This window comes from Tympanuchus pallidicinctus, unplaced genomic scaffold (genome assembly GCF_026119805.1).
Source record: "Tympanuchus pallidicinctus isolate F22 unplaced genomic scaffold, pur_lepc_1.0 scaffold10, whole genome shotgun sequence".
NCBI lineage: Eukaryota > Metazoa > Chordata > Aves > Galliformes > Phasianidae > Tympanuchus > Tympanuchus pallidicinctus.
Genome location: NW_026294619.1, coordinates 18,225,839 through 18,247,526, shown reverse-complemented (window position 1 = coordinate 18,247,526; position 21,688 = coordinate 18,225,839). Strand labels below are relative to the sequence as shown.

Below are 21,688 nucleotides of genomic sequence, written 5' to 3'. Positions count from 1 at the left end.
CAAGGAATGCATTCAAAAGTCAGTATTTGTACAGTAGAAGGCTATGAATAACTGTATTTTAAGGCTATCTGCAAGTGTGTTAGCAGCAACGTAAGAACAGTAGGGGGGCAGAATACTAAGTACTCCATATAGTATGGAATAGTAAGGTATCTGATTAAGTAGGTAGTGTTGTATACATAGTGTCAAGTAACTGTTACTCTTGCTATTGAAAATTGAATGCCATGTTTCTTTCTATGGAGGTATATGTCTTCAAAATTCTAAACAAATTAAAAGAAAGAAAAATTAAAAAAAAAAAAAAAAAAAAAAGGAGTCTTCAGAAAGTATAAAAGGAGCAGTTGCCTTAGAGATCAATTTAGGAAGAGCTTTTCAGTTCGTAGTCAGTCTGGTAGTAGAATATAAGAGATGTATGGTTGCAAATAAATGGAGTATGAAATGGCAGAATGGTGGAGGAAAGGGTAAATGTAGAAAGGTAGAGGGAGAGTAGTGAGGAGACTCTTGCAGGCAATTCTGCAATCTATATTATGAAATACTATATCACAATACTAACATTTATTAACATATTAACTGATATTATATATATGTATACATAATTGCTCAGCAGTTACAATGAAATCATTGCCTTTCGGGTGGATATTCTGTGCTTTTTTATTAATCCCTATTAGCGCTCTATAGCCACGAACATCTTGCTGATTTACTTCAGAAATGAGTGAAATCACTAGGAACTTAATCTGTATTGTTGCTTTTCCTGTATGACAGACCACTGCTTATGTAGAGAATAGGGTTAAATAGGTGAAGTCAAATTTTGGTCTTGATGTGAAGCTAATAAATTAAAACCAGAAGAGCGTGAAGTGCTATAAATGAAAATGGTTTTCCTTGAAATTTGAAAGACAGTGGCATGGGAGAACTAGAAGGTGAATTGCCAAATGGTTTTTTCTGTGTATATATCACACCCACTCACCTCATTACCCTTTATGTAAGTGTGGCAAAAAAGGGTAAAATATTGACTCAGTTTTCTTGCCTGCTTACTGTTGTGTCTCTATAGTAAATCAATGTATTTGATATTTGATAAAATGTGTTTGTTCTAATTTATTTAGGCTTATTTGCATGCAGACTCAAACATGATAAATTGAAAATAAAAGGTATTGTGTTTATATGCCATTGGTGTAGCTGTTCCTATATGGTATATTGGATCTCTGAGTAAATTTATGAAGGAGTCAGAATAACTTATAACAAATCTTTAAGACTTGTTGCTGATTATGAGAAATTGAATTAATCAGAACAATCTCTTTGGGTCAAAAAGAATGAGTGATGTAATCTTTTACTGTTTTCAAATGAGTTTTCTTGAAGGTGATTTTCAGTTCTTGTACAACACATCAGAGTAGCGTCTTCAGAAACCTGTATTATGATCTGCATTCCAGAATATTTTTGTCTATTTTTGTCACCTCTCCTCACTTTTTCCTTTCTTCCCATGAGTTTGATTAGGAAGTATGCAAATACACAAAGTCATAAGAGAGGAAGGGATATTGGGTGGTAAATGTGTTTCAGTGGAAGTACAGCATCTGTACATCTAGCAACTAGAGCTTTCTTTAGCCTTTTTGTGACTGTTTCCTCCAGGAACTTCCTCTCACTCAGCTCCAGCATGGGACTAGGCTTCGTATATTCAGTGTCCTGACCTTTATTTCATGACTTATATTTTATTTTCTTTTTCTTAATACTGGACTAACTTATATTTTATTATGTTTAGGAATTTCAGATATATTCTCTAGGAGATATAAAAAAAGTCTGTGTTTAAATATAAATATTTGTATCTACTAGTAAAGGCAAAAGTGAAATAAGATAAATGCTAGACTTTGCTCATTCAGTATTTTACTTTTTTTTTTTTTTTTTTTCCCAGACAATAATTGGAAACTCTTTATTACTTCACTGAAATAAACATTACTAGTAGCTAAATGGCTTTGAATGCAATTATTATTATTATTTTAAACTGAATTAGCTTTATAATCTGTTTCTCCTAAATCATTGCTGGCTTGTAGACTGAAGTTGAGCAATGGTGAATTAACTGATGCTAAACAAGAGCAAACAATTAACATTGGATTCTTACTTTCCTGTTTACTTGGAGGAAAAAAAACTGAAAATCTTTTGATCTGTAAAAGAGGAAAATTAATATGTGAGATGAAGCTGTGTATTGATATTGCTCCATCAGTTTTCTCCTGATAATTTACTGTAGTTCTGAGTTTGCTCACTGAGGACTGTCAAATTTTAAATTCCCCTACATTAGTAATGAAATTCTCCATGAGAACCTTAGGCACGTTACGTTTTCTATAGTGAAGGCAGCAGTAGCATTCACTGTACTGCAACAGTGTACATCATTTCACATCTGTTCCAAAGCTCTATGTTCTGAAAGTCTGGATCATTTCTACTAATAGGTTTTTAATGAGTAGCTATCAGAAGCTGCTCTGCAGATGCTGCTTCACTCCTTACCTTATCTCCATTAAAAGGATAAAAATAAATAAATAAATAAATAAATAAATAAATAAATGCTGTTTGAGGGAAAGAACATGGAATGTGTGATATAGTACCTTAGTTTTGGCTACAGCAGGGTCCCAGCAAATAAATAAATAAATAAAAATCAGGAGCCCCAACAAGGGACTCCTTCAAGGCTATCATGTTGAGCTAATGTTGAAGAACCATGAGATTATTGCTGGTTTTGTTTGAGCTAGAAAAAGATGACTTAGGATTGTTTTCATTGTCTGGTAAAGGTGTAAACAATCTCACACATTGCTAAGGTGTGTGATCAGCAGTGTTCCACAGGAGAATGAGATTATATATTAATTTTCTGTGCTTTTTTGCTTGATAGCATCAAGATAGAAAGTCACTGCATCGAATTCTTTTATAATTTCATATGTTCTTTTCCTTGTTTTTGAATTAGAGTTAATGCAAGAGTATCTGATGTTGTGGCAGATGCTAGAATTGCAGTAGAATCACAGAAAGACTTTTTTTGTTTTAATTCTGTTGCAAACTTCATAAAATATGAGGTGAGGGTTTAAATATAAACCAGGGAAAAAAACAAGCTGAACAGAGATGTGTTACGCTTTATCTTTTGTTGCTGCTTCTTGTTATTGCTCAAGTATGAACAATAAAACATTGATACTGAAGATAGAATACTATAATAGACTTGTACATTGCCTTTTTCTTGTATGATTGTCTTTTTCTTAACAGCGACTTTTATAGCTCTGAAATAATAGGCAAAAATGTAAGCCTAAAACTTTCTCTCTGAATTAATCGATAGAATATACTCAAATCTGCTCTTTTGGAGATGTGCAGTAAACAATCATTTGCAATGAATATGTGAACTTGAACATACAATGATTACTGGAGTACTCTATGTGTATTCAGAGTAGCACTGATGTTTTCCCTTTTACAGATGCAGCTTTGAATCAATTGTAGATATTTTAGGACTTCTCCAAAGGTGTGTTTTCACCCAACAGCGTGTAACAACTAATTTGAAATCGTTACTGTCCATCATGGTAATGACTGCTTAGGGACTCTTATATTTAGAGGTTATTCACATGCTGTATGCATGCATGAGATATAAATGTATTGGAAATCCTTGAGGGAAAAATTGAGGAGGAAACTGCATGAATAGTCCAGGATACCAATACAGACAGCCTGCTTCAGTGACTCAACTTGTCATCTTGGATAAATCATGGTTCCTTCTCACTACAGAAGATGGGAGATAAATACTTTCTGGTCTGTTAGTTCGTGGGGTTAATGATATTTCTGTTTCTTCTAATTTAGGGGGTATTTGTAACAGTATCTGGGGCAGGGGAGTCATAGTGAAAGAATCAAAATTTAGCTAGGAAAACACCATCTGAAGCAGTCATTTTCAGGCATGTAGACAGTGACTGTACCTGCCAGAGAAAGAGCCAGTAAAGTCAGGTTTTTGGCTGTGTTCGGAAGGATATCTGTTTGGAATTACTGTTGGTGCTCAGTTCAGATTTTACTCCATGGTTGATTTATTATGTGTTTATTTTTTCATAGAATCATAGAATGGCCTGGGTTGAAAAGAACCACAATGATCATCTAGCATCAACTCCCCTGCTATGTGCAGGGTCACCAAACATTAGACCAGGCCTGGAGATACATCCAGCCTGGTTTTGACTGCCTCCAGGGATGGGGCACCCCTCCAGGGTGGTGCATCACCACCCTCTAAGTGAAAATCTTCCTCCTAATATCTAACTTAAATCTTCTCTGTCTCAGTTTAAAACCATTCCCTTGAATTCACTTGACCTATCACTATCCACACTCATATACAGTCGTTCTCCCTCCTGTTTATATGCTCGCTTAGGTCTTCACAGAGCCTTCTCTTCTCCAAGCTAAACAATCTTGGAGAACAAGTCCCTCAACCTTTCCGCATAGGAGAGGTGCTCCAGTCCTCTGATCATCTTATTAGCCCTGCTCTGGACTTGTTCCAAGAGCTCTGCATCTTTCTTGTGCTGGGGGCCCCAGGCCTGAACGCAGTACTCCAGATGGGCAGTACTCCCTCTCCCTGCTGGCCACCCCTTTTTTAACGCAGCCCAGAACACAGTTGGTTTTCCAGGCTGCATGCACACACTGCTGGCTCATATCCAGCTTCTCGTCTACCAGGACCCCCAAGTCCTTCTCTGCAGGGCTGCTTCTCAAGTTCTTCTCCTAGTCTGTATAAATACCTGGGATTACCCCAGCCCAAGTGCAACACCTTACACCTGGCCTTGTTTCCCTTCTCTTAAATGCATGCTGAGAGTAATGACTTGCAGTAGTCAATAGCAGAAGGTACACCCAGACATCACAGGGATGCATGATATGATCCCTCCCTCCAAATACAGTCTAAGCCTCTCCTTGTTGATGGGCACAGTCTTTGCTGCCCACATCTCAGCCCTCTCTTGAGCACAGATTACTTAATAAAGATAAGCTGAGGTAAACATCAGTTTTGTGATATACATCAGTACTGAAGAGGAAGAATTAGTCCTTTTATGAGCTGTGGCTTTGAATTGGGCTATATAAGGTGGAAGCTTTAATCCTTTGTTGGAGAAAGGCTTTTTCAAAGGGTTCTCTTTAGAATGTACTGCTTGAAACTCTGAGGATTATTGCTAAATGTTTATGTGTAATAAAATGAGTTCATATTTTAGATTTTTATTTTCTTATTACAAATTTTGTTATTTTCACCATCTGCTTATTAAAATTTAGTCAGATCTGCCAGTCTTAAGTCTCTTTAAAATTTAAGAAACACTTCAGTCTTGGTGTTCTTGCTTGTAATGTTGGGAATTTCTTCGCACAACTAATGGGTGTTGCTTTTTTTTTCCCTACAGAATAAGGAATTAATTTGGTAGATATGTAGAGAAATATATATACATATATGTATATGTCTCAGCGTTTGGCTTTTAGTACTGTGAAATTTATAGTCTTTGTGATTTCAGTATTTTTGTATATGGAGTTGTAGTCTAGGAATACTTTTTAACTGCAAATTCTCCTGATGGATTTTAAATGCCTTTTTGACAGTAAAATGGGAGAATGAAATACTTCTTTCAGCTGTGCTATATCTATCTGTGCTTGGGTATAATTTTACGTGTGTGTGTGTGTACAGTTGCAGTATGGATTATGATACCTTTACTATGCTGATAGCAGAATCCGGTAGCTGCTGAGTCAGTTTGTACCATAGTGGTATAGCACCTTATTGCTATGCCAATGACTAGAGTGTTAGCAAAACTAAGTCCAAAGATGTAAGAATGGACCTCTATTCCTTTCCTCTCAAAGCATACAATTATAATTGTAAAAAATTGTTAACCAATAGACAGTAAGACATAGGGCTTTTGGAAAAATCTGTATGTTGAATCTGATTGAATCTGACAGATGAAAAGACAGGAGGTCAGCATGAGTGAAATTTGGAAGGGCGCAGAAATCTGTAAGTTAATGTGAACAGAAAGATTATTGCAACAAGGAAAAGATCATGTCATGGTTGTTGCGTAACAGTTTTTCCGCAAGTTTTGTCTCCATAAGGTATTGGTTTGCTAATGCCTGAGTCAGAAGTATGTGTTTGTAGTACAAACTCAGGTTTTTAGCTATGAAAGTTTGTGATACAGTCTCTGATACCAGGTAAAAAGCAAACAAACAAGCAAGCAATGTAATTTGTGGGCAGATTATCTTTTTCTTTGTAATCTCTTTGGTGACATTGAAAGGCTAATTTGTGAGAATGTTTTGTGAAGCCAAAAGTGGAAATAAATTATCCTTCACTCCACCCTTTTCTTTGTCTCTAGGATCCCGTCTCCGCCAAGAGGACTTTCCACCACGGATTGTTGAGCATCCTTCAGATGTGATAGTCTCTAAAGGAGAACCAACAACCCTGAACTGTAAAGCTGAAGGACGGCCAACTCCTACTATTGAATGGTACAAAGATGGAGAGCGAGTGGAAACTGACAAAGATGATCCTCGCTCCCACCGTATGCTGCTGCCTAGCGGATCTTTATTTTTCTTACGTATTGTGCATGGACGCAGGAGTAAACCTGATGAAGGAAGTTATGTTTGTGTAGCAAGGAACTATCTTGGAGAAGCTGTGAGTCGCAATGCATCTCTGGAAGTGGCATGTGAGTAAAGTTTTATATGTTTAACACCATGTAAAACTTTATAGTTGCTTTTATATTGCTATCCAGGACTTGCACACATTGAGTGGTTTGAGAGATAAGCATAGATAAGGATGGCATTTTGTCATCAGCTGTATCTCTTAGTCAAGGCATTTATACATGCATTTATTCAGTAGCAGTGACCGTACAGAATGTGATTTATATGGAAGTACAGTTCTAGCCAGTGTATAATCATGATTGGCACAAGCATGGACAAAGGCTAATCTTCCTCTAAAGAATAATCTAATTTCTAAATTATGACTAAAGTTGGTTATGCTGAAACTAATGTGGAAAAATACCTATCATTTAATATAAGGTGCACTGTCTGTTTCTCTTTATTTAGTCATCTGTTACCTCAACAGGAACAGACAGCTTCTTGGTGTCTCATGTTCTGTAGTGCTGGCAACCTCAGTGTGTGCTCCTCTATCATAAACTTGATATAGGCCTCATTCATTATGTGAGTGGCAAGTGAAATTGTTGGCCATTTCTCATATCCTCCAGAGCACTCTTATTCTTTATCGATTCTCTTTGTCTTAAAAGAGAAGTCGTCACAGTTCTCAGAGAGACCACCCAGCATGCATGATATGCTTCCAGTAGAGTTAACAAACACATTCGTTACAGTCATAGAGCAAACAAGCTCATCATATATAAAATGCAACATTTTGCTTAGTAATTTTTACTGCTTGGTTGTATGAGTTGGAAAAAAAACTTGATTATTTTTTTTTCAGAGTATCGACAAAGCCTAGCTGTGTTCCTTTGCATAATTGTGTGTTTTAGTGGAATTATAAATGCTGTTCTCTTGCTGATCTTTAATTTTCCCCTCACAGTTCTTCATTTGGCAGTAATTTCAGCAAAATGTGTTTGACTGGATTAGGGCTTCAGCACAAGCTTTCATCACTTAGTTGGTAGAGAATGGATTTAAGATCACACAAAAAACATATGGTGACCTAAAAAAATAGAGGTAGAAAAAAGCAAACTTTATTCCTGATGCAGTCTGGGACTTTTATAGCTATTGTGACATGATCGTAGGTTTTCAGTCTTTTCACAAATTGCAGAAAATGACATTCTTGAATTAGTTAGATGTTGGCATAGGCTGAGTAGAACAGACCTGTTCACAGCCTTTTCCTTGTCACAACCTAAATTAAGAACTGTTTTAAAGGAAGAATAAAAGCAGGTTTGTTTGAGCCACTAATAAATGTATATCTGCTGATAAAGGCATCATAATGTTACTCTACTACTAAGTGTAGGTAGCTATTTAGGAATTGAGAAGATGACCAGTTTAAGAAAGGTTGAAAGCTGGGTGAGTACAAATACAGATGAACTTTAACTGGATTATTCCTGTGTTTATATACATGTTTTTTTTTGTTTTAAGCTATCTATTGAGAAACCCTGTGTGAAAGACTTAAACATTTGAGATCTTAGATAATCGTGTTAAGATTTAGACATCTCCCATTGAAGCTCAGAACACTGTTAAAGTTATGCTTTGAGTCATCAAACTGAAGTGATTGGTTATTTTGGAATTCAGAGGTACTCTATGTTCTATCAGTTTTCACTGATCCCTACTTCAGTGGCTGCTGTGAGACTCTTGTTACAGCATCTCCAGTCTTTGGCATTATTTCTTTAAGCACTATAACTGATGGCAGGTCATGCATGAACTGCATGTGAGGCAGTACGAGACTTTAAAAATAATAATACCAAGTTTCATTGTCAGAAGGATCACAGAACATGAAACTTTAGATCTGAAACTATAGCCAAAGTTTCTGCAATAGCAACATGCACCTGACATCACATTTTTTAATTGTTTTCATAGCTTTGAAATTTAACTGACTGAATTTTCCAGTTAAACGGTTTAGCAGTCTAAGGCAGGCATCCTGTTACCACTTAAATTAAACACTGCTTTGTCTTTCCTTGACCCATACCATGATTGTGATTATAAGAAGGTATTTTCAAAGAGAAAAAACCAAACTGTAATCATTGTTCATTTGTTAAATTTTAGAGATCCTCTTTTTTTATGCTCATAGGTTACGAAAACGCATGGCAACATCAGAAGAGGTGTATCAAAAGAATCTTGTGGAGAGAGATACCCAAACTGACTAATTTTCCTTGGTTTTGAAACTTTTATCTATAAATTAAGTTTTAAAGTGACTTTTAGAGAACTACTTCTAATGTCAGCATTTCTAGAGTGAAAAAAGTGGGCAAACCTGTAACAGGCCATGTACACACTTGAGAAATGAGTTGTTGCTGACAGCCTGTTGTCAGCATTAAGTCCTCATTCTCATGTTTTCCACACTTCTAAGGGCAGTGAGTTGCCTGGATGCCAGGGCCCTGTCTGAGGGAACTGAGACAGCCACATGCAATCAGGGCTTCCTTCTGCTATCTCTAATGGTGTTGAAAACTGCTCTTTACACACTGAGCTAAGCTGTTTTCATCACCAGAGAAAGGGTGGTTGTCCTTTGCTGACAACACAGTTTTGGATTACTAGATGACTGTAGGTGGCCTCAAATTGTGCTATTAGAGAAAAACTTCTAAGGTCTAAAATACTTGAGTCTGCTATTTTAGTGGAAAAAACAACAATTGTTTTACTTTTCTTATTATATTGTCATTCCACACTAACGCACACTTGGAACTTTTGAATTATTTATGAAGAAATATTTTGGCATTTTCTGTTAAGTTCTGTTAAGTGTAGTCACACTTATGCATTCAGATGATATTGCATTAATTGTGATTCATTCTTTTCCTTTCATTTTTCCCTTCCATGGTCATCTTGCCCCAAAGCACCAACACTGAAAATCTTCTGATGTACCCATTAGATAGAAGAAAAAGCTTAAGTGAAGTTCAGTTCGATCATATAGTGATTCAGAGGACAGAAAGTGGCCCATCTTGAATGTAATCACTTTCCCCCTTGGTTTTGAAGCGATTTTTACAAGTTGCTGAAGTCCCAGAGCTCTTTTTTTCTTTAATGTAGGAACAGTTAACATCTTTCCCAAGCATAATGAATTTAGATGCCAGAATTTAAATCTGCTTTTAAATTCATGCCTGTTGAAAGCATTTTCATACAATTAAAGGGAAATATTTGTATCTACTTATATGCATAATCAGAAAAGTACATCCATCAAATCATAGAATATTCACAGAAAATATCTCAAAAAACTGTGAGGAACTTTGATTTGAGAAGCTACTTAAAGAACATCCTTACCATACAGAACGTGCTTTAAGAACTGTTTGTAATTTTAAGGAGTGTTTATTCCAGAGGATATTGAGGGAGAAATAGATGTTAGTATTGTAAGGCATAGTCTGGGCTAGACATTCTGTTTAATTCTTCTTAAATGCATCAGTCACTGCTGTTTTTTTGTTAGGGTCAGTTTCCCTTCCCTTCCCTTCCCTTCCCTTCCCTTCCCTTCCCTTCCCTTCCCTTCCCTTCCCTTCCCTTCCCTTCCCTTCCCTTCCCTTCCCTTCCCTTCCCTTCCCTTCCCTTCCCTTCCCTTCCCTTCCCTTCCCTTCCCTTCCCTTCCCTTCCCTTCCCTTCCCTTCCCTTCCCTTCCCTTCCCTTCCCTTCCCTTCCCTTCCCTTCCCTTCCCTTCCCTTCCCTTCCCTTCCCTTCCCTTCCCTTCCCTTCCCTTCCCTTCCCTTCCCTTCCCTTCCCTTCCCTTCCCTTCCCTTCCCTTCCCTTCCCTTCCCTTCCCTTCCCTTCCCTTCCCTTCCCTTCCCTTCCCTTCCCTTCCCTTCCCTTCCCTTCCCTTCCCTTCCCTTCCCTTCCCTTCCCTTCCCTTCCCTTCCCTTCCCTTCCCTTCCCTTCCCTTCCCTTCCCTTCCCTTCCCTTCCCTTCCCTTCCCTTCCCTTCCCTTCCCTTCCCTTCCCTTCCCTTCCCTTCCCTCTTTTTGTTTGTAAGAACCTTCCTCAAACAGTAAAAGATAATTCTATTTCTAGTAACAGAATCTTTTTTTTTCATTGTGGTAAATTCTGATGTAGTATTTGTATGTCTTATGATTCCATCATTAAAAATAAATGTTCTAGTCCTAAAACATTTAAAGAATCTTATTCAAAATAGTAGAACATAATTCTTTATTTTTCTATTTATATGTTGCAGTTTTTTTTAAACAAAATTGAACCAGGATTGGCATTATTAGAAATATCTTAACAGCAAAAATTTCTGGGGAGATTTAGAAAAGGGAGTTCATCTTATTTTTATGAAATTGATTTAATTCTTGAAAATCATTCTTGAAAACTTTCATTGTTAAAATAAAGGCACGGTTTTTTACAGTGTATGAATTGACATGATTGCACCAATGTGCTGGAGTTTTCCAGTGGGACTATCGGAAGACAGAGATAGGATTTCAGTCCCCAGCAATGGGGCGCCATTGTAAGCAACAGAGAGAGCATGAGGGGTCCTCGCTCTGAGTCACCAGGCTCTGATCCAGCCTGAGTCAGCGGTAGCCCCTAGGGAGAGCAGCTGTAGCCCCAGGTGTTAAATATGTGACAGCAGCTTGATCTATCGACCGCTGTTAGAGGGGGCTTCGGCCTAAATGAAAATTCATGAAAAATTGATGAAGTCCCCAGATTATTTTTTTTTCCCTTTTCCTTTTTCACTGCTGTGCCAATGCAGCAAGGAGAGATTAAATGAGGTGTTGAACGCTTTAGTGGCAAGGAGGTTGCGGTTCAAAGGTCGGAAGGTCAAGGGAAGGGAAGAAAAGACCAATTTTCTACCATACTTTCTTTTAAAAGAAAATAGTAGGCTTTTTAGATTAGCTAGGATTTACTTCCATTTTAATATAAGAATCCATTTTAATATAAGAATAAAGCCCAGGAATATTCACAAATAAGATTCTTTTCTGCATGGGTTGGCAAAGGGTAGAAGTGTGTGGGTTGGTGCTAATAGAAAACACAACTGGAGGACTTGGCTTCATAATTCAGTTGAATAACCAGAAATAGATTTAATTTTGTGATGGCAGAGTAAATTTGGGTTTCCATCTTTCCGAATCTGTGCTTGAACTGAAGTCATTTGGAGAAAGGTCTTGCATTATTTATATGTCACAGATTGCTTGAATAGCAGGCTTTGAAACACTTTCCAAATATAATGGTCTTGTTTATGTTAAATTCAAAACTGAGTTATGTTTTATCTTTAATAAGAGTGGTTACAGTAATACACTGAATTTAGCGTGAAGAGTCACAGGTGTACTCCATATCCACATCTTACACATGGGAGACAGTAATTTTACAAATAAAACTGATATGCTGTAGTACTATGTGAATAAAGGGTGGGAGGTATGAAATAAATGCTATGCAATCATCTCTGTACCATAAAGCTAATGACAATTTGCAGGAACATCTGCAAAAGGCTACAATATGCTCATAATAATGGAGTCAATCATTTCACTTGACATATTTAGAATAAAGATCACCTGTAAAAATAGCATTAATATCTAGCAAAATATATGTGACTCTGAAGGGGATGGATTATTTTTCATCTAGTTTCTGTTAAACATATAATGTAAATATAAACACTGTCATGAATTCAAATTTCTGAGTCTGATTTGCTTTGGTCAAGGTTACACTAATGTGTGATGATGTGTAAAAGTTCATTTACTTACATCCATTTTATCCTCATTCTTTTCAATGGCATGTGAAGAGCTTGCTGTTGAAACCTACAGACTTTTACTCTCATTAAGACAAAAGTAACTGTTGTAGAAACTGAAATGCTGAAGATTGATCCTTACTGAAGCCTGGGGATGAGTCACAGCAGAACACTGAAAATCATCATGCTTTTTCTTTCTCTACATTTTTCTAAGAGTTAATATAACAAGCCATGGCTATTACGTATAATGAAAACAAAATCCCCCGTGTAGAACAAAATACAGAAAGTTGTATCTGGTTAGATAACTGGGGACAAGGCAAGTTTTGTAAGATTGGTGGAACATTTTAAGCTTGTATACATTTGTAGTTTACAGTGAGAAATTTCTGTGATTAGGTTGAAACCATTGCAAATTCTAGTTTTAGAAACATCGCTTGACATTTTTGTGTAGGGCACAATTTAATCCTTACAGTTGCTATTTGAAATTAGAGATTAATAAGTGCCAAAGAGTGAAGATATATCAGAGAAATGAAGTCCAGATGGATGTTTCATCTTCATGTCCCCTTTTTGTTAAAGAAAAAAATATATTTCTAATTCTTTCTTATACTAGTTTTCATTTAAGTGTGTATTTCTGTTGCTTCTGAGTTCCCCTAGGATAAGAAGTATAAACACTTGTGAGAGTGTATTTTCTGTAGCACAGTCATCTTATAACAGACTTTTGGTGAATGTTCACAGCCTAAAAAGATTTAAAGAGAGATACACGGCTTCACACAAAATAAGCAGGCTTTGTTACCTGAGAAGTGTTCACTCTGGGCACTTTAGCTTAGCTGGTCTTATGTGCTGAGAAGTCCAGTGAAAAGTTTCCTTAACAATTGAAAATTTCTACCTCATTGTGAATTAATTCCTTCAGAACTGGTTGAAGTGTTTTTGTACTGTACTCTATTGCACTTATGTGTGTGTGTGTGTGTATATATATGTATATAGAGTGTATACACATATACACGCACACACATATATACACATAAATATATACACACTTCAGTATTATCCTATTCTATGTAGCAGAAATAGTTTCTCGCATGCGGAAATGGTTAAAGAAGCTTTCTGTAGCATCTCTAATTTATTCCTTGATTTTTTTTCTGCCCAGGGTCTACTCATTTTCCACCTAAAATAGAACTTCCAGCGTTACATTTTAGAAGCTATTTGCAGTGCTCTTGATCTGAATCTGCTTCTAATAATTTCTTGCACATTTTCTCATTTGATTTTTATCGGCTTACTTCCTTCCCCTTGCCTTTGATTTCTTTTTTTTTTAATCAAATCCTGCTGTTTATGTATCTTTGAATGTTCTACCTGATAAAATGTTGAAAGCAAAAGAACAGTTGATGACTTTACAGAAACCTTGAAAGAGATCACCTATTGGCTGATCTTCGGTTAGCGTGCATGTCTCATATTCATTTTTTGGTTGACATTTCTCTGATTTTTAGTTCATCTGAGAAATGAAGGAAAACAAGATAACACTGCATTTTTACACTTCTGTTCCCTTTGCTCAGGACCCTATAAGCACTGTTTGAATATTAATTGAAATATTAGCTATTGTTGGCATATGCTTCAGACATGTTGTACTATTCTCTGATGTCAAATAGGCTTTAAAAAATACTCATTTGAGGCAGTACTACAGACCATTCATTTGCAAATGTTGCATGATCTCAATACGAATGAAGTTCATTACTATGCTAATTAACATCAATTATTAGAGGGAGATTGGTGAATATTTTATACACATACACACATACATGTATGTGTATAGCTTTTCATTCTGATAATCACTGTATTTGTTTGAGGAAACCAGAATCTTAGCTGCCTTTCCTATTTTTTGCTGTCTTTGTTCAGAGACTGTCTTTCCCCTGCTTCCATTCTTGGAGAACTAAAATTTAATCATGGCTTTGGTGATACTTCCACTTCAGATGTTTTCACAGGTGTTGTTCTTGGAATAAGTTTATGGTACTTGGAACTCATGTGGGAAATGAAGTAGTAGATTTTTCTTCCTCTGCCCTTACTTGAATTTTTCAAGTGGCAATGAGGTGAACATATGCTGATATTCTCGAAACTGCCTCATCATGTTAGAAGAGGTAGGTACACAGTTATTTTCTGCTGTCTCATAAATATGTCTACCATTGTATAAAGGGTTGTAGAGACATAAAGAATTAGGAGCCCTGGATCACTGACTCACCTGTATTCTGCACAGCTGTATTTTTAAATTCTATTTAGTGCTGTTTCAAGCTACCCTTGGAAAAAAAATTTGATTGCTTTCCCCTTCATCCCCTGAGCTCATACCAATTCATGTTTCTGTTGGAAGCTTGCCTTGAAACTTCAGTTTTCCAATGATGAGTGAAACACTTCTGAAGTTTCCAGTGTAAACATAAACATTATTTATGCTTGTTCTGTGGTAAGATTCTCCTTTAGTTCAGTTATTTTCTCTTTGTGTTTATAGACCAGAATGGTATCACTTCTCATCTTTCCTATTGCTATGTTAAACAAGAAGAGGTCTTGTCTCCTTTTGGAAAATGTTTACTTGATCCTAGTAGTCCTTTCTTCACTTGTTCTAGTTTTCATTCATTTTCTGAGATGTGGGTGGCTATATTGCATATAATGTTTAAAGGCCAGAATGCTATATGTTATGAACTAGCATTGATAACTACCTTCAATGTTCCCTTACCTATCTGTCCTGTGATTTTAAGACATTTGGTAGGTCATTAGTTATTCTGTGGTAATCTGGTGCAGATCTTTCTCTATAATTTGTGACAGATGAGCTTCTACTCTACAGCATGTTTTCCTATGATCAGTTCTAAAGTATATGACCTTGTACATTTTGTTATTCTCATCTCCCATGTTAGTCTTCAAATTCATGCAGTTTAGTGTGATTCACACGTTGAGTGCTGCTAGGCTTGTTGTGTAATCTTGTATGTCAAACAAAGTGGTCTTGGCATTCAAAATCTCAAATCCAACTGCAAATTGCTAGAGAGAACTTCAGTTCTACTGGTTGGACTTGAGCCCTCCTCTTGCTCATCTCTTCTACAAAATTATCAAATGAAATAAATGCAATAGAAATATCAGAATATATTCTGATCAACCAGAATATCAACCAAGCCTCTCAGAAAGCTTGAGATGTCATCATTGCTTGTGGGAAGGAAGTTGTTTTGTTGCCCCTCGTTCTGCTTCTTTTATACATCAAATCACTAATCCGTACATGACAGTCTCAGTGGAAAATATCCTTAGCTTACATGGATAAGGTGAGTAATGACCTTGCAAAATAATTTACACTAGTTAGTTTTTTCAATTATTTTTAAATTGTAGCATATGCAGAAGTTCCCAGCCTGCTGTACATACGCACATACACACATATTGTCATACAAGCATTTTGGTCACAGTAACCCCAGGCAACCCTACAGGCTTGAGGGGGAGTGGCTGGAAAGCTGCCTGATGGAAAGGGGTCTTGGTGCACTGATGGACAGTCGACTGAACATGAGCCAGCCGTGCCCAGGTGGCCAAGGCCTATAAGGAACAACTGAAGAAACTGGGGTTGCTTTGTCTGGGGAAAAGGAGGCTGAGAGGAGACCTTATTGCTCTCTTCCAATAGCTGAAAGGTGCTTACAGCGCGAGCGGAATTGGTCTCTTCTCATCGATACCAGGTGACAGAACAAAGGGAAATAACCTTAAGTTGCGCCAGGGATATCAGGAAGAACTTCTTTACAGAAAGGGTTGTTAGGCACTGGAATAGGCTTCCCAGGGAGGTGGTTGAGTCACCATCCCTGGATGTGTTTAAAAAGCAGTTTGGATGTGATGCTCAGGGACATGATTTAGTGGAGGTTGTGGGTGGACTCAATGGTCTTTAAGGTCTTTTCCAACTTGAGCAATTCTATGATTGTATGAACATGTTGACTGCAGAACTACAAACAGAAGGTGAATCTTTTAATTGGTAATATAATACCTTAAGAATAGAAGGGACATTCTTCATTTGTTTGTTCCCCTCTGCTTTGTATGAAAATAAAGGTGATATGTTCATCATCATACTTTTGTTCAGACTTGTAAACTTTTGACTTTTTCATAGATTTTACATGTATTATATAAACTTTGATTGTTGATCATGTTGAAAGATATAGAATTTTTTTTTATGTCTTCCTCTCCCGTGAAACACAGAAATCCAAACAAAAAGCTTTCCTTTGGTTCCAAGAAATTGATATTTTAAACAAACAAATGAGTAAAGAGGAGAAAGAAGGTACACTTTGAAGAAAAAATCATAGAGCTACTTCTGCACTGAAGCCCATGGTTTTATATTTTGTTGTGAAATTGGAAGTGGGAAGTTTGGGTCAGAACCCTCTTGTGGTTTTTTTTTTTTGTTTTGTTTTGTTTAGTCATTGTTATTTCTTTTTAAAACTGGATTTTAATTTGGTTGGATTCTAAGGACTTGCTTTCACTTACTAGAATAAAAGCTTGTCTTTGACTATTCTGCTTTAAATTTGCTTTCTAATTTTGCCATTCATCAAAATATTTTGACTGGTAATTATAAATACAGTGTGCATATGTAGTGTGCAGTGTGCAGTGTGCAGGGCTGGGCTTATGTGTCAACTTCTCTCATAATACACCTGCGTATTGAACAAATGAGAATTTGGTTTCTGTCGTTTTCTTCTAATGCTGCAGATGTGCTTAGAAATAGTTTAATAATACCAATTTTTTACCTCTCTGGGAAATAGTTTGGCTTTTGCAGAGTAGCTCACATCAAAGAAAGGAGATGTAAAGAACAGAATTTAACAAATATGAGAAAGGGAGTTTTATATCTATATGCCATTATGTTCTTAACAGTGGCATTCGGAATTGTTGAAGAAGCAGAAGATAATATACTTATTTTTTTGCTAGAGTTATGGAAAAATGAACACTTAAATTATAATGAAATATTGGTAGTGGTGTTTATGATTTGTACAGCATACAGTTACATTGTATTTTAACTTTTAATTTATCATAAATATACATAAACAATTAAAAAAATATATCACTGATGCACATTAATGTACATTCTCACTGTATACCAAAGCCAGTCTATGATATTGTGTACATTTTTTGGTTTCTTTCCAGCAGTTCTGTATTTCTGCAGATAGTGACAGGAGAAATGCTAAGTTAATTTATTTTTCTTATTTTTAGTGCTCTTTGCTATGATACCTATCAGATGCTTGTTAAACACTTTTTTGTTTCTTAAGCAAAAAGGCAGAAAACCCTAAAAAGTCAAGCAATGGTGTAAGGACCTGTTCTTCTTTCTGTATATAACATCAACTGCAGGGAACACGTGTTACACTTTTGCCATTCTTCCACCACCTATGCCAAACTCCTCAGTTGAGGTGACCTCTGAAGTGACTGCTGCAGTGAGTGATGCAGTTAATGAGATCCAGCGACACCGTGACCCTGACCCTCTCATGGCCCCAGTTTTCCTCATCCATCTTCCTAGCTCCACAGGCTGTGATGTGCTGTGTGGAAACAGGATCAAGCAAGTGCGAATAAACAAGTTCAAAGCCTTCTGTCATGGTTGCCAACACAGAACATCAGGAAAATGAAACATTAATAACCTGGTGCTGGAGAGACATTGTTTTGCCATAGTAACACCTGGGGAAAGTACCATTTTTCTAGGTGATCAGTTATTTGCGTGCCAGGAAAAGTTTAAGACTTCTCTGAAGGCTGCAAGATTTGGCCTGCCATTCTTCTTAGTCATGAAGCTGGCAGCAGTCAAACAGAAATAGGATACATTATCCAGAATAATGCTGAAAAACCTGCTAGGAAAGAAGCACCCTTTGCCTGCACAGTGTGCTATGTGGGCTTAGATTCACCAGAAGTAATTGGAGGGGTTTGTTGTTTTTTTTTTTTTTTTTTTGTTTTTTTTTTTTAGTTTGTTTGTTTGTTGTTGTTTTTTTTTTTTTTATTTAGTTTTTAACCTAATCTGAAAAAAACAGTCTGAGATGTATGGTCTTTATATTCATAATGTATAAATTACTCTTTAGGAATATATTACAAGAAGAGTTCTATATTTCATCAGCAGCATTATGAGGGGTGTAGGGGAGGCAGTATCATAACGTGATTTCAGCATTAAATTCATACCTGCAGGTTGGATGCTGATATAATAAGATATGCTTTTACTTTTCTGGTTGTGACAGTGATTCAGGTAGTGTCTATCTTCTCTGTCAATGCATTCCATTTATCCCGTGGCACTTCCTGATCAGTTGACTAGTTGGGGATTAAATACATTCATTTAGTTCAATGGGTCAGAGCTGTTGTATGAGTAGAAAATTACGGATGGATTTTTGGTTTCATCACCTCTGACTTCTGGCCATAGTATAATTCATCATCTTCAATGCTCATAACATTTTTGCCTGAGCAATAACATGCTCAGCCACCTGTGTGATCACAGCTCTGGGTATGGGATACATTGTATTTAGGATGGATGGGACTGGTGTTACAGAAGTTAGAAGGGCGTCATCTTTTGTGATGATAAAAACTCCCATTAGTACCACTAGAGAGTTTACTAGTGTCAGTAGAAAGCTTAGTAAGTTACACAGTAATTCACCTGTATTTGTCTTTTCCCATAGTATTTCGAGGAATAAAAGTCCTTTTTGAAATTGAAAAAGCTTTCGATTTTCTGTGACAGTTAACTGATTTTGTACACTTATGAGGCAGAAAAAAAGTAATGGTTTTTGGAGTGTAAAACTATAGTAGTGTGTCTGGGTCTCTCTGGATAGCATCTTGTCTCTTGGGCATGTCAACTGCACCACTCAGCGTGGTGTCATCCTTAATCCTTTGGAGGGTACACTTGATCCCACTGTCAATGTCATTGATGAAAATGTTAAAAAGCACTGGTCCCAGTACTGACTCACGAGGGACGCCACTTGTCACTGATCTCTAACCAGTCATTGAGCCATTGACAACCAGTCGCTGGGTACAAACTCACAGACAGCTTCTCATCCATTGTACAGTCCACCCATCAAATCCATATCTTTCCAATTTGAAGAAAAAGACATTATGGGTAACCACATCAACAGCCTTACTGAAATCCAGGGAGATGACGTCAGTGTGGCTCTTACCTTGTCCACTGATGCAGTTACATTATCATGACCAAAAAGGTTGGTCAAGCAGGACCTGCCCTTGGTGAAGCCGTACTTGTTATCCCATATCACCTTCTTCTCTTCCATATGCCTTCCCTGGCACAGAGGCAAGACTGACAGTTTGGTAGTTCCCTGGATCATACTTTCTACCCTTCTTAAAAATGGCTGTGCCATTGCCTTTTTCCAGTCACCAGGGACCTCACCTGTCTGCCTCGACTTTTCAAATGTCAGCAAGAGTAGCTTGGTGACTAATGTCAGCCATTTGTCTCATCAGGACCCATAGGGACATCCTAATTTCATTCTGATTACTATTGCTGACTGACAACCTATCTTAGTTTAATATTTTTTTTTCTAGTCTTCAATCCTAAAAGTTAGTGTGAATAAACCCTGTTGGAGGTGATGCATTTCTGCATTTCTAGGTTACAAAAATTTATGACAAAATAGGAAGATTCATGGGAGGTCTGTATGGAGAGGCTGTTTTAGACTTCATAGCCTTGCCAAGGCTGATACAATAACAGTGGCTATCATGATGCAGAAGTTAATCCTTAAAAAATTCTTCTAATTATTGAGAACAATTTTCTCAGTGTTTGTTGTTGTAATTATGATAAATCAATGCTAAGGAGATTTTCACTTTTCCCCTATTCCACTTGTGAGAGTACTTCATGCCTCCTTTGTTTTGATCTTTAAAGAATATATTGCTATTTTTTTCAGTTTCTAATTTTTCTGTACTTTTCTGTAGCATTATCTGTCCTCTTTCTGTTTTCCCACCTTAATTCTATGATGCTTTCCAAGTGTGGGGCACAGTGTGTTAAATGTTAAGCTTGTTTGCACTTGCATGTGTATTCAATAACTAGATATCCAAGATATCCAAGAGTTAATTCTTTCCTTCCACAGGAAAAAAAAAAAAAAAAAAAAAAAAAAAAAAAGCTGCAATATGGAATTAGTTAATAAGGCAAATTCCTTCATTCTGGCTTTTGATTTCACTGAATAATTCTTGTGTTTCCCATTTGCATTATGGACTTCAGAATGGGAGCTCATTTTTCTCCTAGGCGTGGTTTTAGTTTGTTATGCAGGATGTAATAAGAGAGGAGGAAGATAATGTGAAAAAGAACGATAAATGACTGTAATTCAAAAGAAGTATGAAGAGATATATGAAGAAAAAAATGAAAACTTTTGTTCTTCAGCAGTTAAGGCCCTATTGTGAGATTTTTCATTTTCTGGCTTTATTGGAATGCTATGACTTACATATCATTTCAGAGAGAAAACCACTTAAAGTTATTTCCTAACAGTGACATATCCTTATTTACTGTAAGCACTCAAGATATAAAACAAAATTAGAGGCTCTCGATAAGGTTATTACTGGATAAAAGGGAGATACTATCCCCTGTTACTGAAATAATGTAATATGTGGAGCTATACTGCAAGACAGCAGTTAGAGTTTATCTGCCATGCTCTTGTTCATTATGTATCACAGTTCATTGGAGATACTTGCTAATGTGGTTGGATTTTTTTTATTTATTTTTTTATTTTTTATTTTTTATTTTTTTTCACCTTAAAGTAAAAATGCTGCTTTCTTACAGTTTGGAGTTTACTAGCTTTCCCAGATAACATATATGTCTTGCATGTTTCAATGATGCTTAAATGTCACTTTATAAGGTCTGTGTAGTTACTTTTTATTAAGACATTGTTAGTCTTGGTAACAATGAATAAGAGATTTAGTTTTTTGGAATGTGTTGTGGTGTGCAGAGATCTTCCATAGTTGAACTGACCACCAGCTTTGGCTGATGTTAGTGCTGCTCAAGTGGAGCTCAGTCACAGAATAGGTATTTAACAGGTGCATAAAGGAATATAATATATTCTACTGTTGCAGCCTTAGATATAGCATCAGAAATCATGGGCATGGAATTATAGAGAATTATTATTTTCATCAGTTAAATTGTAATAAATCTTCTATGTTGGCCCTGTGTTAAAAATGACATGTCATGGATTCAATCATATTCAAGCTAAAAGGAGCCATAATTCTTATGATTTTCAATTTAGTGGTTTGTCTTTCTTCCTTCCTTCCTTCCTTCCTTCCTTCCTTCCTTCCTTCCTTCCTTCCTTCCTTCCTTCCTGCCTGCCTTCCTGCCTTCCTGCCTTCCTGCCTTCCTGCCTTCCTGCCTTCCGTGAGGCTTGAGAGGTTTTCCTTTCCACTATATCTTAGATCTTAACAAGTACCTAATTTCTAGTTTTCTTCTTTTGAAACATCATCAACTTTTGGCTTCAGTTAATATAACAGTTTTATAGGGAGATCTTTTAATTACCAAAAGTTATTCATATCC

At 36.6% G+C, this 21,688-nt stretch overlaps 1 protein-coding gene across 1 annotated transcript in view; it reads left to right on the top strand.

The window, feature by feature from the left end:
- The window catches only part of ROBO2 (roundabout guidance receptor 2), an 872,799-nt gene that overhangs the window by 463,425 nt on the left and 387,686 nt on the right, over positions 1-21,688 (top strand). Inside the window, exon 2 of the mRNA XM_052666711.1 lies at positions 6,294-6,620. Coding sequence (XP_052522671.1) covers positions 6,294-6,620 — 327 coding nt within the window. The remainder of the gene's footprint in view (positions 1-6,293; positions 6,621-21,688) is intronic.